Below are 16,986 nucleotides of genomic sequence, written 5' to 3' on the forward strand. Positions count from 1 at the left end.
GCTAAAACCTGGAAGCAACCCAGGTACCCAACAACAGATGAATGGCTGAGTAAGCTGTGATATATATACACAACGGAATACTACGCAGCTATTAAGAACAATGAACCCACCTTCTCTGACCCATCTTGGATGGAGCTACAAGGAATTATGTTAAATGAGCTGAGTCAGAAAGATAAAGACGAGTATGGGATGATCCCATTCATAAACAGAAGTTGAGAAAGAATAACAGAAAGGGAAACTCAAAGCAGGATTTGACTGAATTTGGAGTAGGTCACCAAAGTAAAAACCCTTGGTTGAGGATGAGGGTGGATGTTTGGCTTAACGGGGTAAGCGGGGATGCGGGGAAGGGAAGGGGATGGATGGGATTCTGACAGTCTTTTGGTGGTGGGAATGGTGTTTATGTACACTCCTATTAATTTCTAGTCATATAAATCACTATGTAATTAATATGAGAGGGGAAAAACTGATTGACTGTCTCAAACTTTTTTACATGTATATTTATTTATTTATTTACTTTTGTTGCCCTTGTTGTTTGATTGTTGTAGTTATTGATGTCATTGTTGTTGGATAGAATAGAGAGAAATGGAGAAAGAAGGGGAAGACAGAGAGGGGGAGAGAAAGACAGACACCTGCAGACCTGCTTCACCACCTGTGAAGTGACTCCCCTGCAGGTGGGGAGCTGGGGGCTCGAACCTGGATCCTTATGCTGGTCCTTGCACTTTGCGCTACGTGCGCTTAACCTACTGAGCTACAGCCCGACTCCCACTGTCTCAAACTTTTTAATGCACAGACTATAGGCTGAGTCTTTGATATGTTGACTCTCTTAAAAGCTTAGACCAGAGAGAACAGAAGCAACCAGTGGCATAGCTATATACAAATAATGCTAAAGGATGTAAGTTATGGTGATGTTGTAACAAAGGGATTTATCAAAGTTAACCCAATTGTCAAATAATGTGATTATAGCAATAACTATCTATTGCCTTCTTAAACCCTAAGACAGCAGGAGCCTCCCACTTCCTCTATAGAGCCTAAATTTCCGCAGGTCCTGAAACCTCTAGAGTGGGGCTCACTTTTCTGCATGTTTCTCTCAATTCATACCAAATGATATTGCACCTGCCGATCCCAATCTAATCAATGAAACAAGTACCATCTTAGCACTCTTCACTTCAGACTGTGTCCAGAGATGTCAGCATGGAATGTCAACCCCTCACCCGCATTACTCAGGTGAGACCTTTCCTTTCATAGGATTCTCTAATTCCATTTCAGGTGGTTCACTTCCTAACAAAGTCCTAAAGCCTAGATATAGACCAGGTCCCATGAGATAGAGCATATGTTCACATGTATCCATAAATTAGGGCAAATATATATACATATATATACTTGAAAGCAAAAGTACACAATAGTCTGCAGTAAGTCAGTATAAAGTTCATAATGAAACAGTGTCTACTTAGACTTAGATACTCTCCTCACTTATTTCCTATTATACTTCCCTCACTCACTCCCAAGTTATCCCTATAAAAGCAAGGACTGCAAAAGCTGAATAAGGGCAAGAGACTGCCATACTTGAACGATGATTCTTTAGTCACTATCAGGCCACCCCATCAGCTGGGCCTCTATTCCGGGAGTTCGGATATTCCCAAACAGACGTGATGGGCCTAGACCTCAAATAAATCCCTCTCTACATTGTTACAGGTCATCTCTATCAGAAACAACAGAACAGATGCCTTTCTGGGCCCCCATAGGACCTTACCCTCAACTTGGATCAACAACAGTAGAGAATGTTCCATCTTCCGAAGGGAGGCTGACAACATACTCTATGCTACACCTGAGGAAGGTGGGTCCTGATATTGGGGCAGCTTGGAATGTTCCTACTCATGACCACAGAATGTGAGCTCATATCTATAGAGATGCAGAGGTCACATAGGCTCCTAAGCTGAATATGGACCCCAGATGACATCAAATCAATGGGGTTTACAGTCAACAATATTTATACACCTTTCCCATATTTGGGAGCTACTCTTTTCCCTGATCCAGCTTTCTAGCCCTTTTTCCAGCCATGACATCATCTTCTCAGACAATAACTTGGATCCACATGCATATCAGATTTCAGGCTCAGGGAAAAAAAAAAGAAAAAAATAGCAGTATAGCCACAGGACCTTTGGAATATAACTAAAATATGCCTACTAGCTATCTTCAAAATGGAGGATCCATTTTGAAATTATTAGACAGTTCAACTGTCTAATAATTTCACTAACCTTACCTGATTGTGGTAAGTCATATACTGTTTGGGAATATTGTGATGCATACTTGGGTATAAGACAAGGTTTTGTGTAAAAGAAATTCAATCTAGTGTAAAAGAGATGACATGAGTATTTACTTTCTTTAAGACAGATAAAGATCCCTGTAAATTGTAGACAAATGTGTAAACAAATGTGATCTAAATTAATAAAATGGGATCTGAATATAATTAACTTGGTAAAGCATAAAATTTCCTGTTAATAAATCTTAGATTCAAGCCAGAGCATGAGAGTATTATGGATAGCACTGGGGGGGGGGCATGGGTGACAGAAGGGATTCTGTGGTGTCTTTCCCTCTTTCTCCTTGCTCTCTCAAATAAACAAGAATATCTGGGTCAGTGGTGCTACACGTGCATGAGACAATGGGTTCATTCCTCAGCACTATATAAAAATAAATACTGGCCATGGAGGTGGGATTATTTTTCCCCTTTTTTTAAAGATTTTTTAAAATTTATTTTCCCTTTTGTTGCTCTTACTGTCTTTTTATTGTTGCTGTTGTTGCAATTGATGTCATTGTTGTTGGATAGGACAGAGAGAAATAGAGAGAGGAGGGGAAGACAGAGAGGGGGAGAGAAAGATAGACACCTGCAGACCTGCTTTACCGCCTGTGAAGTGACTTCCCTGCAGGTGGGGAGCCAAGGTGGAACCGGGATTCTTATGCTGGTCCTTGAGTTTTGTGCCATGTGCGCTTAACCTACTGCACTACCACCTGACTCCCTTTTTTCCCCTTTTGTTGCCCTTGTTGTTTATCATTTTTTGTTGTTATTACTATTGTTGTTATTGCTGTTGTTGTTGGATAGGACAGAGAGAAATTAAGAGAGGAGGGGAAGACAGAGGAGGAGAAAAAGATAGACACCTGCAGACCTGCCTCAGCACTCGTGAAGTGACCCCCCCCCTAAGGCTGGGAGCCCAGGGCTTGAACCGCTTAACTCCATGAGCCATGTGCGCTTAACTCACTGCACTACGGCCCATCCCCCAGAGGTGGACTTATTAACTAGAGCACTGTCCTTATTAGTATGAGATCCTGAGTTTAATTCCTGGTATTGTATGTGCCAGAATGATGTTCTGGCTGTCTTTCTTCTCTTTCTATATCATATAAATAAAATTTTTAAATAAACATAAATAAATAATATAATTGATTATTTTGTTATTGTAAATAAAACATATTCTTATAAGTAGAGGAAATAAGGGAATCCTTTCTCAGAAGGAGTCAAAATGGGTTTTAAAAAGTAAGATGGATTTAAAATACTAAGCTGGAGTTTCCCAGTTGGAGAAGGAAATAAAGCAATATGAAGAGATAGAAAAGCATTTGCAAATGTAGGAGGAATTAGGAACACGAGGAACATAGGACACTCATTTAAGTGTGTCTGGAAGATATGATGTGAAGGTTGTCAAAAGAGAGATGGCAAGTGAGGTAGGTTAGGAAATATTTATGAAGAACTTTGCAAATCACACCTTGGACTTAAGACACAATGTATTCAATTGGAGTGGAGGTTTTAAAGTAAAAGAACTATGATAAGAGTTTAGAAAGATAACTCAGTGGACAATGAGAAGAAAAACAATGTGGGAGAATAAGGAGGAAGGAGACCAGTTTGCAAATGTAGCAAGAGACCAAGTGTTGAATGATTAAGGTCTACAGCAAGGAACTAAGAGGGAAAGTTCAATAGTAGCTATAACATTCCTAAGACTGGACAACTTTGTTGAAGACTGACTAAATTTCTCTCCTGAAAGCCTATTGAGAAGACAGGAAATTAGGTAGACCTAAGTCCACACACAGGAGAATTAGAGTGAAAAGACAAAAGCAAGTCTTGAAGGAAGGATAGGTCACAGGAATAGTAGTAGACCTAACAGAGCAGAGAAAGATTAAGTAACAATAGCGACTACAGAGAAGATGCAAACAAGAAGCAGCTCAGTGCACCCTGATAGACCCCAGCAAAGCTCAGGATCAAGAAGTACCATGTCCATGTAAGATGTGGGTAGAGCCAACACCCATTCATGCTCAAAACTCTACAAAAAATGGGAATAGATGGGAAATTCCTCAAGATAGTGGAGTCTATATATAGCAAACCTACAGCCAACATCATACTCAATGGACAGAAGCTGAAAGCATCCCCCCTCAGATCGGGGACTAGACAGGGCTGTCCACTGTCACCATTACTCTTCAACATAGTATTGGAAGTTCTTGCCATAGCAATCAGGCAAGAGAAAGAAATCAAAGGAATACAGATTAGAAGGGAAGAAGTCAAGCTCTCACTATTTGCAGATGATATGATAGTATACATAGAAAGACCTAAAGAATCCAGTAGAAAATTACTGGAAGTTATTAGGCAATATAGCAAGGTAACAGGCTACAAAATCAATGTACAAAAATCAGTGGCATTTCTTTATGCAAACACTAAATCTGAAGAAGAAGACATCCAGAAATCACTCCCATTTACTGTTTCAGCAAAATCAATCAAATACCTAGGAATAAAGTTGACCAAAGAAGTGAAAGACTTGTATGCTGAAAACTATGAGTCGCTACTCAAAGAAATAGAAACTGATACCAAGAAATGGAAAGATATCCCATGCTCATGGATTGGAAGAATAAATATCATCAAAATGAATATTCTCCCCAGAGCCATATACAAATTTAATGCAATAACCATCAAAGTTCCATCAAGCTACTTTAAGAGACTAGAACAAACACTACAGTCATTTATCTGGAACCTGAAAACACCTAGAATTGCCAAAACCATCTTAAGGAAAGGAAACAGAAATGGAGGCATCACACTCCCAGACCTTAAACTATATTATAAAGCCATCATCATCAAAACAGCATGGTACTGGAACAAAAATAGGCACACAGACCAGTGGAACAGAATTGAAAGCCCAGAAATAAATCGCAACACCTATGGGCATCTAATCTTTGATAAGGGAGCCCAAAGGATTAAATGGGAAAAGGAGGCTCTCTTCAATAAATGGTGCTGGGAAAACTGGGTTGAAACTTGCAGAAGAATGAAATTGAACCACTTTCTCTCACCAGAAACAAAAATCAACTCCAAATGGATCAAAGACCAAGATGTCAGACTAGAAACAATCAAATACTTACAGGAAAACATTGGTAAAACACTTTCCCACCTACACCTCAAGGACATCTTTGATGAATCAAATCCAATTGCAAGGAAGACTAAAGCAGAAACAAACCAATGGGACTACATCAAATTGAAAAGCTTCTGCACAGCCAAAGAAACTATTAAACAAACAGAGAGACCCCTCACAGAATGGGAGAAGATCTTCACATGCCAGACATCTGACAAGAAACTAATCACCAAAATATATAAAGAGCTCAGCAAACTTAGCACCAAAAAAGCTAATGACCCCATCCAAAAATGGGCAGAGGATATGAACAAAACATTCACCTCAGAGGAGATCCAAAAGGCTAACAAACATAGGAAAAACTGCTCTAGGTCACTGATTGTCAGAGAAATGCAAATTAAGACAACACTAAGATACCACCTCACTCCTGTAAGAATGGCATACATCAAAAAGGACAGCAGCAACAAATGCTGGAGAGGTTGTGGGGACAGAGGAACCCTTTTACATTGCTGGTGGGAATGTAAATTGGTACAGCCTCTGTGGAGAGCAGTCTGGAAAACTCTCAGAAGGTTAGACATGGACCTTCCATATGATCCAGTAATTCCTCTCCTGGGGTTATACCCCAAGGACTCCATAACACACAACCAAAAAGAGGTGTGTACTCCTATGTTCATAGCAGCACAATTCATAATAGCTAAAACCTGGAAGCAACCCAGGTGCCCAACAACAGATGAGTGTCTGAGAAAGCTGTGGTATATATACACAATGGAATACTATGCAGCTATCAAGAACAATGAACCCACCTTCTCTGACCCATCTTGGAAAGAGCTAGAAGGAATTATGTTAAGTGAGCTAAGTCAGAAAGATAAAGATGAGTATGGGATGATCCCACTCATCAACAGAAGTTGAGTAAGAAGATCTGAAAGGGAAACTAAAAGCAGGACCTGATCAAATTGTAAGTAGGGCACCAAAGTAAAAACCCAGTGGTGAGGGGCAGCTTCCTGGGCCAGTGGGTGGTGGGAGTGGGTGGGAGGGATGGGTCACAGTCTTTTGGTGGTGCAAATGGTGTTTATGTACACTCCTAGCAAAATGTAGACATATAAATCAGTAGTTAATTAATATGAGAGGGGGCAAATCAGTTGTACGTCTCAAAGTTTCTCAAAACACTAACTGAATCTTTTTAATATATAGGCTGTGTATTTGATATGCGGACTCTCTCAAAAGCCTAGACCAAGTAGATTAGAAGCATCCAATAGCACAGCTATATACCAGATACTGGATACTGTACAGGAAACCATAACAAAAGGACTTTTCAAAGTTAACCCAATTACCAAATAATGTGATGATAACATTAACTATCGATTGTCTTTTGGAACCCTAAGACAGCAGGAACCTCACATCTCCACTAAAGAGCCCCTACTTCCCCCAGTCCTGGAACCCTTGGATAGGGCCCACTTTCCCGTATGCGTCTCCCAATCCATACCAAATAATATTGCATCCACCGATCACAACCTAACCAACGCAACATTGCCACCTCAACATGCTTCACCTCAGACTGTGTCCAGAGACTTCACGTGTGGAATGACAACCCTTCAGCTTCATTACTTGGGTGAGACCTTTCCTTTTATAGTACACTCTTATTTCATCTCAGGTGGTTCACCTTCTAACAAAGTCCCATAACCTAGATATACACCAGTTTCTGTGAGAGAGAGCTTATGTTCACACGTATCCATAAACTACTGCAAAATATATACCTGAAAGCAGAAGTACACTAGAGTTTGCAGTGAGTACCTCCCTAACACTTCCTCTCCACTATTCCTAACTTGGGATCCATGATTGCTCAACAATTTGTTTGGCTTCGTATGTTAACTCTCTTTTCAGTCACCAGGTTCCAGATGCCACCAGGATGCTGGCCAGGCTTCCCTGGATTGAAGACCCTACCAATGTGTCCTGGAGCTCAGCTTCCCCAGAGACACACCTTACTAGGGAAAGAGAGAGGCAGACTGGGAGTATGGACCAACCAGTCAACGCCCATGTTCAGCGGGGAAGCAATTACAGAAGCCAGACCTTCTACCTTCTGCAACCCTCAATGACTCTGGGTCCATGCTCCCAGAGGGCTAGAGAACAGGAAAGCTATCATGGGAGGGGGTGGGTTAAGGAGATTGGGTGGTGGGAATTGTGTGGAGTTATACCCCTCCTACCTTATGGTTTTGTTCGTTAATCCTTTCTTAAATAAAAAATTAAAAAAAAAAAGATGTGGGTAGAGGATGCAAGACTGTACATGAAACAGTTGAACACTGAAATTCTTTCCTGTTCCCATGAGCTAGGCAACAGCTCCTTATCTTGCTCAATCCCCTCCAGCAAGTATCCAGAATTGAGGGACCAGACACAACAAAGAGTGAGAAAATGGAGCTAGAGGAAGAAAATTAAATGAAAGTCTATATCCTGAGTAGTGGGGCCCTTATCACCCAACTTTGCTCCGAGGATACAGGCATCTAGATCTCTTTTCTGGAGTAACATTTCTGGAGTAAATTTCTGAAATAGTCCCAAAGTAAAACCTCTGGATGGTCACATTTGGGACCATTTGAGTCCTCCTGTGAAGAAACTAGTTTACTTCCTAATCATTGAACTGTGAAGTACCCCAATCAATAATCCCAACCTAGGTACTATGTATTTTAGTATATCACTTTGAAGTATGAATAGAAACCAAAAGATCAACCAACATTTTAGTAGAGAAATGTAATTTTTTTTAAAAAGTGTGAGACCAACCTAAAATGAAAAATATCTTAAATGTACAGAACAATAAAAATGGGCAGGACAAAAAAAAGAGGATAAGGACAAATCAACCATTCTTGCAAATTAAAAACAATGTAAATGTGGGCTAGTCAGAAAGCTTACCTGGGAGAGTGCTTGCTTTATCATGTGCATGACCCAAGTTGGATGCAGGCCCCCACCACATTGAAGAAATCTTTAGAGTTGTGGTATCTTTCACTCTCCCCCTCTGTCTTTTGTTTCTACCCCCAAAAACATCATCCTGGTGATATGACTAATTAAAAAGACATTTCCCAGGCCCATCTCCGAGAATAACTGGAGAGGCTAAAGAATTGAACTCAGGGTTATACAACCAGGAGTGGCATTCAAAACTGTATCAGATCAGTCTAGTGGTGATACCATTGCTATAAGGCACAGTGTCTAGATACCATAACCTACCCACTGACCCTGAAAGCTTTGGACACCACAGTCAGGAAACTAACTTCCGGTATTTACCATCATTCTTTCAGAGAGTTCCCCAAAACTGCCTTTTATTTTTATTTATTTTTTTTTTTTTGCATTTGAAGTTCCCAGTTCCATGTACAAGGAGGGTTTGACTGATTAGCAGGGTCTTGCCTAACTCTGCCTATAGGAGAGTCTGGAAAACTGAGTATCTGATACTTTCAGTTTTGAGTGTGAAAGGCTTACTAGCTTGCTTTCTCTGTCACCAAGCTTCATAACTTTGGAAATTCTTCATACATAGAAAGGGCATTGAGAGCTGGATGGAATGAGGGGGGTAATAAAAATCTACTACAATACTGAACTCATGAAATCTTTTGTTCCCTGAATTTGACACAGAAGTGTGACGAGGAAGGGAATTCTAAGAGTAGTTTTATAGCAGGCTTAGAAAACAGTGAGGTGGCATAAAACACAAGGACTGGCAGAAGGATCCCTGTTCGAGCCCCCAGCTCCCCACATGCAGGGGTATTGCTTCACAAGCAGTGAAGCAGTTCTGCAGGTGTCTATCTTTCTCTCCCCCTCTCTGTCTCCGCCTCCTCTCTCCATTTCTCTCTGTCTTATTCAACAATGACAACTTCAATAACAACAATAATAACTACAACAATAAAACAACAAGAACAACAAAAAGGAATAAATAAATACTAAAAAACTAAAAGAAAAAGAAAACAGACAGTGTAGAATGTAAAGGGTGGGAGGTAGGATAACACAAAGGGAAAAAGTGAGACGGATATAATAGATATCTGAAGAATTCAAGCATTTGGAAAACACCATTGAGAAGCATTCAGCACACCTGTCAGAGCATGCAGGGGAAAAATGATGACAGGAGGCTGGGTGGTGGCGCATCTGGTTGAGTGCATATGTTACAATGCAAAAAGACACGGGCTCAAGCACCCAGTCCCCACTTGCAGCGGGAAAGCTTCACAAGAGGTGAAGCAGTGCTGCAGGTCTCTCTGTCTCAAGCCCTCTCTATTTCCCCTTCCCTCTCAATTTCTGGCTGTCTCTATCCAGTAAATAAATAATTTTTAAAATGTTGACAGAAAAAATCAAGTTAATTATTAACTCTGGGAAACATAAAAGGCTAGACAAAAAAAGGAAATATAATCTTAGTTTAACAATTGACTCAGCCAAACAATATTTAATCATGACAATGTGGAGAATAGCTATTATGTTAATAATACAAGTTTGACATTAACTATACTAGTGATGTTGAATTAAAAGTCTGAGTGACAAAAATAACTTCAGTCTTCATTTATCATGGTAGGAAGTCAAAAGACAGTTGCTGAAATTGACACATCAAGAAGTAGCAATATAAACACATTATTTAGTAAAATGTAGGTTAATAGGAGAGGCAATTTTTGTTGAAAGTGAGGTGTTTTTTTTTTTTTTTTTTTTTTTTGCCTCCAGGGTTATCACTGGGGCTTGGTGCCTGCACTATGAATCCACTGCTCCTGGAGGCCATCTTTTTTCCATTGTTGTTGTTGCTGTTATTAGTGGTGTTGTTGCTGCTACTGGTGTTGAACAGGACAGAGAGAAATTGAGAGAGAAGGAGAGAGTAAGATAGACAACTACAGACCTGCTTCACTACTTGTGAAGTGATCCCCCTGCAGGTAGGGAGCCAAAGGCTTGAACCGGGATCCTTGTGCATGTCCTTGGCAATTCACACTATGTGTGCTTAACCCAGTGTGCCTGGCACCCCAAAAGTGAAATTTTATTGGAGTGATAATATTGAGTAGAGAAAGAAAAAGGGGCAATGTAGAAGAGCAGGAACTATTTCTAATTATGTGATTTTTAAATACCATTTAAAGACTTACTGAAATTTATGCTTATTACTTTGATAAAAAATACTTTCTTAAAGTTAGTAATGCTCCTACCATTAGAATTCTTCCACTAATTTGGAAGTAAAAAAAGAAAAGTATGGGGGGTTGGGGGGCAGCATAGTGAGTTAAGCGAATGTGGCACAAAGCACAAGGACTGGCAGAAGGATCCTGGTTAGAGCCCTCGGCTCCCCACCTACAGGGGAGTCGCTTCACAGGTGGTGAAGCAGGTCTGCAGGTGTCTATCTTTCTCTCCCCCTCTGTCTTCCCCTCCTCTCTCCATTTCTTTCTGTCCTATCAAACAACAACATCAATAACAAAGATAATAATAACAACAATGGTAAAACAACCAGGGTAACAAAAGGAAAAAAAATGGCCTCCAGGAGCAGGCACCAAGCCCCGGCAATAACTGGAGGCAAAAAAAGAAGAAAAAAAAAAGGAAAGGAAAGTAAAAGAGAAGAGAAGAGAAGAGAAGAGAAGAGAAGAGAAGAGGAAAGGAAAGGAAAGGAAAGGAAAGAAAAGAAAAGAAAAGAAAAGAAAAGAAAAGAAAAGAAAAGAAAAGAAAAGAAAAGAAAAGAAAACTAGGCTAGGGAGACAGCTTAATGATTATAAGTAAAAACTCTTACACCCGAGGCTCCAAGGTTTCAGATTCTATCCTGAGCACCACTGTAAATTAGTGTTAGCAGTGCTCTGGTAAAGAGGTGTGTGTGTGTGTGTGTGTGTGTGTGTGTGTGTGTGTGTGTGTGTGTATGTGTGTGTATGTGTAGGGGAGGCAGGGAGACACACAGAGGGAGACTATTTTACACAAAAACAGAGCATATGTATTTAGACATCTCCTTCTGTATCCTCTGTTTTCTTGTCTCAGCCCATAAATCTCTGTACAGATCTCAAGGGGTAGTTAAAAGTACTGATCTTAGAATAAAGGTAGACTAGAGTGTGCAAAACATCATTTCTATGATTCCTGTAGCCTCTTTGAATCTCAGGGCCATCATATGTAAAACAGAAACTACCCATGTCTACTATATTACATAAATATTATTAAGAATATGAAAAACATTAGTATGAATTGCCCCTTTCAGAATTTCTCATGCCTACTAAATTTTTCTTAACTGTCTTTCTGTGACTGTAGATGAAAAGCTATGCCCTCTTAATTACTTAGTTACTTTCCCCACTTTCTCTTGCCTGGTTTGGATTATTTATTTCCCATAGACAAAACATACAAAGTTTTGCCAGTCAGTTTTGTTACAACACATTTCACTCTCTTGAAAGGAAAAAGTAGGTTGGTTTTATTCATGCTTACATTATTTGAGTAAAATAAAATTAATATTCCATTATTAACCATAATTCCCAACTCTAAAACATATGAATACATAGGTATTTATGTTTGTTTAAATTTTCTACTTAAAGAACAGAAGATAGTTTACTTAGTAAATCATGTGCTTTACTATGTTTGAGGTTCTAGCTCCAGCACCACATGGGAGCATCATGGACAGAACCCAGAGTACTCCAAGGATGATGGAGCAGTGTTATAGTTTCTCTCCTCTATTTTTCCACCTCCTTAACTCTTCTTTCTCTAATATAAAAATGAAAAAAAATTGGCCTGGGAGGGCCTCTCAGTAGTGGTATTGTACATCTGTGAGGCTTGGATTCATACTCTGGATGACACACAAAATAAATTAATATATATCTGCTAAAGCAGGGTAGAAATATAAATTCCACTGATACTTTAATATGACTTTTAAAAATAAATAGAAAAAAATTAACAAGAATTTAAAACTCAGCTATAAAATGAACTAGCTAAGTGTTTGCAAGAGAATTTTGATAGTTTATTATGTAAAAAAAAAAAACCAGTGATCACCTCCCAATTAAGGAGATCCAGTGTGATTTCAAAGTACTTACCTTCATTATTGGATCTAGGCTGGTTATTCAGTTCAGGGACAAACTGTTCTTCAGATGCTCCCCCAGGCCAAACACATTCACTCCTAGAAGTCTGCTTGTTCCAGCTGGGCTCCTGCTGCTCCCTGGAGGCAATGGGTAATTTTCCAGGACCAGAAGCAGGGGATTTGAGGTCCAAGAGGAAGCTATCTTGTAGGGTTTGCTTGGTGGCCTTCTTCCGTTTCTCCTTCTGCCTCTCTAGGATTCTGTCATTCTCTCCTTGCCTTGACTGACTGCTCTCATTCTTCCTGGTTAGTTGAAGGAGCTGATCCATGTCCTTGGTGAATTCTAGCAGTGTGCCCTCAGTGATGTTTTGGGATAGACCTTTAGAGCCATAACTGAGAGGTTTCTGCAAGAGCAGGTGCTCAGAGCAGTGGAGAGCTCCCATGTCTTCCCTGTGCATTAACTCAGTCCCCTGGGGAAGGCTGCAGGAACTCATGGACAGAGAGAAATAAGAGTAGTCAACTGCAACATATGTCAGCATGAAGTTGATAGTGACGATGGGGGCAAGAATGTTGACCTGGCCCACAAGGACAAAGGCCATGGTCACCAAGCTGGTCAAGCAGATGGCAGCTACAGGTGTTTTATTTGGCCCTTTCTGCATAACCAAAAATAACAGGGATGTGACATTTCAGAAGAAAATAACAAGAGATGACAGAAACACGATTCATAATGACCCATCCACTTATCCCATATGGCTCTTGGCACATTAATCTCTATTTGTCTACAAACTTAGGATATAAATATTCAAATAATTTGGCCAAAAAGTTGGCTCAGTAGGCAGAGAATAAGACTTGTATGCATGAGACCCAAGTTTTATGCTGCATATGCTAGAGCAGTACTCTTTCATTCATGAGATTAAAAAATTTAAGACATGATATTGGGGCCAATATCTATCTTGCCAGTTACAGCACCTGTCTTGCCATGTGTAAAGCCCAGGTTTCAACCCCAACACCACATGGAAGTACCGTGGGCACCTATGGAAACTCCAATATTTTGATGTTTTTCCTTCTCTCTCCACATATCTATCTATCTGTCTTTCTGTCTGTCTGTCTGTCTATCTATCTATCTCTTTGTCTAAGTGAAAAAGTGATCTGGGAGTGGTGAAATCACACAAGCATGACACCCCAGTTACACACACACACACACACACACACACACACACACTTCAACTCATGGGGATTATTTAAGTGCAGAACTGATGCTTAAAACTGCTTAAAAGAATACTGATACCTGGTTTCCAGTACACCTTGAGTATTTGTGGTATTAGTAACTATTAATATGGGGCTTTATTATAGAACCTAGGTTTCTGAAACCTTTCCTCTTATGTCTTTCATTGGGTTTTAGCATCAAACTTGGAAATAAAAGATGTGCAAAGTTAATTCTTCTCAGGTAATGATGAAGAAGATGACTTTATAGGAAATGGCAAAACCCAGAAGACAGTGGAATTACTGATATCTGAAGTGGGAGAATTCTTATGCTAAACATATACACATGTACAAGTTCTCTCTCTCAATCTCTCTCTCTCGACCATTCACACATATTTGTTTTTGATGGAGTAGGTATCTTCAAAAGAATAGAAGTGAGAAAAATGGGAGTTGGGCGGTAGCGCAGCAGGTTAAGCACACGTGGCACAAAGCACAAGGACCGGCGTAAGGATCCTGGTTCGAGCCCCCGGCTCCCCACCTGCAGGGGAGTCGCTTCACAGGCAGTGAAGCAGGTCTGCAGGAGTCTATCTTTCTCTCCTCCTCTCTGTCTTTCCCTCCTCTTTCCATTTCTCTCTGTCCTAACCAACAATGACAACATCAATAACAACAACAATAATAACTACAACAATAAAATAATAAGGCAACAAAAGGAAATAAGTAAATAGTAGGGAAATTGTGTAAATACCACAAGTCTGTAACTCCACAGAAACTATTTATCCGTGCCACTGGCACAGATTGTGGACCAAAAGCAATAGTCTCTTCTCAATCCTCAATGTCCTTAAACTACATTTGACCCAGCTTATCTCTCCATCTTTAAAGGGCTTTTTTCACCTAGCTTCTTTTGACTCATCTCCTTTCTCACTGAGTATTCCTTCTCGGTCTCCACTGCTGGTTCCTCCACATCTCTGCAATGTGCAGCATGAATAGTCAGAACTTCATCCTCATAACATTCCTTTTCTCTGTAATCTCTTTTTAGGTGCATTCAATCAGATTCATGGCTTTAAATATTTTTTATGCCAAATTTGAATCTCTGATCTTAAACATCCTCCTGAATTCTAGACATGAATATGCATTTACTCAGTCTTTGTGACTGATGTCTCTAACTGGCTCTCAAGTCTAGTATGCCCTAAAATATTTTACTAATTCCTCAAATTTCCCATCCCTTAAATCTACTGCTTTTTTTTTTTTTTTTTTTGCCTCCAGGGTTATCATTAGGGCTGGGTGCCTGTACTATGAATCCTCTGGTCCTGGAGGCCATCTTTCTTCCATTATTGTTGCTGTTGCTGCTGGTGGATAGGAGGACAGAGAGAAATTGAGAGAGAAGAAAAGACAGAGAAGGGGAGAGAAAGACATCTGCAGACCTGTTTCACTTCCTCTGAAGCAGCCCTCCTGAAGGTGGGGAGCCAGGGCTCAAACCAGGATCCTTGCATGTGTCCTTTTGATTAGCACTATGTGTGCTTAACACAGTGTGCTACTGACTGGCCCCCACAAATCTACTGCTTCTATAGTCTTCATCTCAGAAGATGGCAGCTTTATCCTTTCTGTTGCTTAATCACATAGTTTCCCCCCCCAAAAAAAGATTTAACTTATTTATTGATGAGAAAGGAAAAGAAAAATAGCAGCACCCCACCACATGAGGTGATGAGGATCAAACTCAGGGCTTCATGCTTCCTAGTCCAACATTCTAGCCACCGTGCTACTTCCCAGTCTTAAAGTGAAATTTTTGATGTTTCTTTGTGGTTCTGTTATTCCCCGCAGCAAATATAGTCAGCTTTACCTCCAGGATATACAGAGAATCTAACTACTATTCTCTTCTCTTTTACTGCTAACATTCAGGGGCAGGCAAGTAGTGCCTCAAGGTAGATTTTTCTCCTTACTAATGATTGGGATAGAGGGAAACCTTAGAAGTCATATGTTGAAGGTAGAAAAATCACCCTCAGTTTAAGAATGTGAGCATTAGTAGCTCTGTTGACATGTTCCCTAGAGATTTAGAATTAAATATGTTTTCAAAAGAAGTATTTGTGTTTGTGTGTGTGTGTGAGAGAGAGAGAGAGAGAGAGAACAGAGGAGAGAGAGACAGAGAGAACCAGAATATCTCTCTGGCATAATCGATTACCTGTGATTGAACTCAGGACCTTATGTTTGAGAGTCCAATATTTTGTCCTCTGTGATACTTCTAGGGCCACTAAAAGGTTTTGTTTTTAATTTTAGTAGAAAATGAACCTTTGTTATACTTGAGAATTACATTTAAGGTATATTTTTAGTAGCTGTTAATAGTATGAAACAATAAAACTTAAAAATAAATAATAACAAATGAAAATGTTAAAGGAAATTAGGTTATACCACACTTGTAAGGCAAAGGAAATTAAGTTATACCACACTTAGATATGGGTATATTATTAACTGATAATAAAATCAATTAATGATAGCTGAGGAGGTAACTCAGTGACAGAGAACAGAATTTGTAAGCATTAGACCTTTAGTTCTATCCTTGGCACTGCATATGCTCTGGTCTTACTTATTAATAATGATTTAGTTATAAAGTAGATAAATAAATCTTTAACAAGTGAAAAGGTGGTCAAAAAGTAAACTTACTTACCAAATACATCAAATAAAAAAGACATCACAAATAGGAAAATATATTTGCAAAATATATAACAGACAAAGGATACACAGAGAATCCTCATCATGTAATTAGAAGACAGACAACCCATTTTTAAAAATGAGCAAAAGAATGCCTGTTAAATGAAAAAAGTCTTAACCTCATTAGTAATCAGGGAATGCAAATCAAAACTATACTGAGGTATCACTAAACACACAGCAGATCAGCAAAAAGTGTTAAAAGTCTGATAACATCAAAGTATTGTCAAGAACAGAGAGACAGGAATGCTTATACGCCACTGATTGTAATGTGAATTAGTACAACTTTTTGGGGGAGACAAAGAGAGTTTGGTATTGTCTGATAAATGGAGATATACATCAATTCCACTAAGATTATTATGTGGAGGCACTCTCTACATGCACCTATCTACTAATACAAGAACGTGCATCATGCATCACACTATCTGCAATTGTTTCAAATGTTCACCAGCAGCAGAACTTATAAATTGTGGCAATGAGAAAATGCTATAAAAGGATGCTCATAAAAAAGCTGCTGCTGCAAGCAAAAACACAGATGAATCTCATAAACATAATGCTGCATGAAAAAAGCAAACCACGCTTACATAAAGCTTAAAGCCAAGTAAGATTAAATTGTTTTGTTTAGAAATGCATGTGGAAGAAATGAAACAGAAGATTACAAACTATGGTTCCTTGAGCCAAATCTGGCCACCATCTGTTTATGCATGCCCATAAGCTAAGAATAGTTTTACACTTTCAAGCATT

The 16,986-nt window shown here is 39.5% G+C and overlaps 1 protein-coding gene across 4 annotated transcripts in view; it reads right to left on the reverse strand.

The window, feature by feature from the left end:
* SLC12A8 (solute carrier family 12 member 8) overlaps positions 1 to 16,986 on the reverse strand; it is a 330,378-nt gene that overhangs the window by 36,572 nt on the left and 276,820 nt on the right. For all 4 annotated transcript variants that reach the window (XM_060198210.1, XM_060198211.1, XM_060198212.1 and 1 more), the window contains one exon: positions 12,359 to 12,992. In XM_060198210.1, coding sequence (XP_060054193.1) covers positions 12,359 to 12,992 — 634 coding nt within the window. The remainder of the gene's footprint in view (positions 1 to 12,358; positions 12,993 to 16,986) is intronic.

The sequence above is a fragment of the Erinaceus europaeus genome, chromosome 9 (genome assembly GCF_950295315.1).
Source record: "Erinaceus europaeus chromosome 9, mEriEur2.1, whole genome shotgun sequence".
Lineage (NCBI taxonomy): Eukaryota > Metazoa > Chordata > Mammalia > Eulipotyphla > Erinaceidae > Erinaceus > Erinaceus europaeus.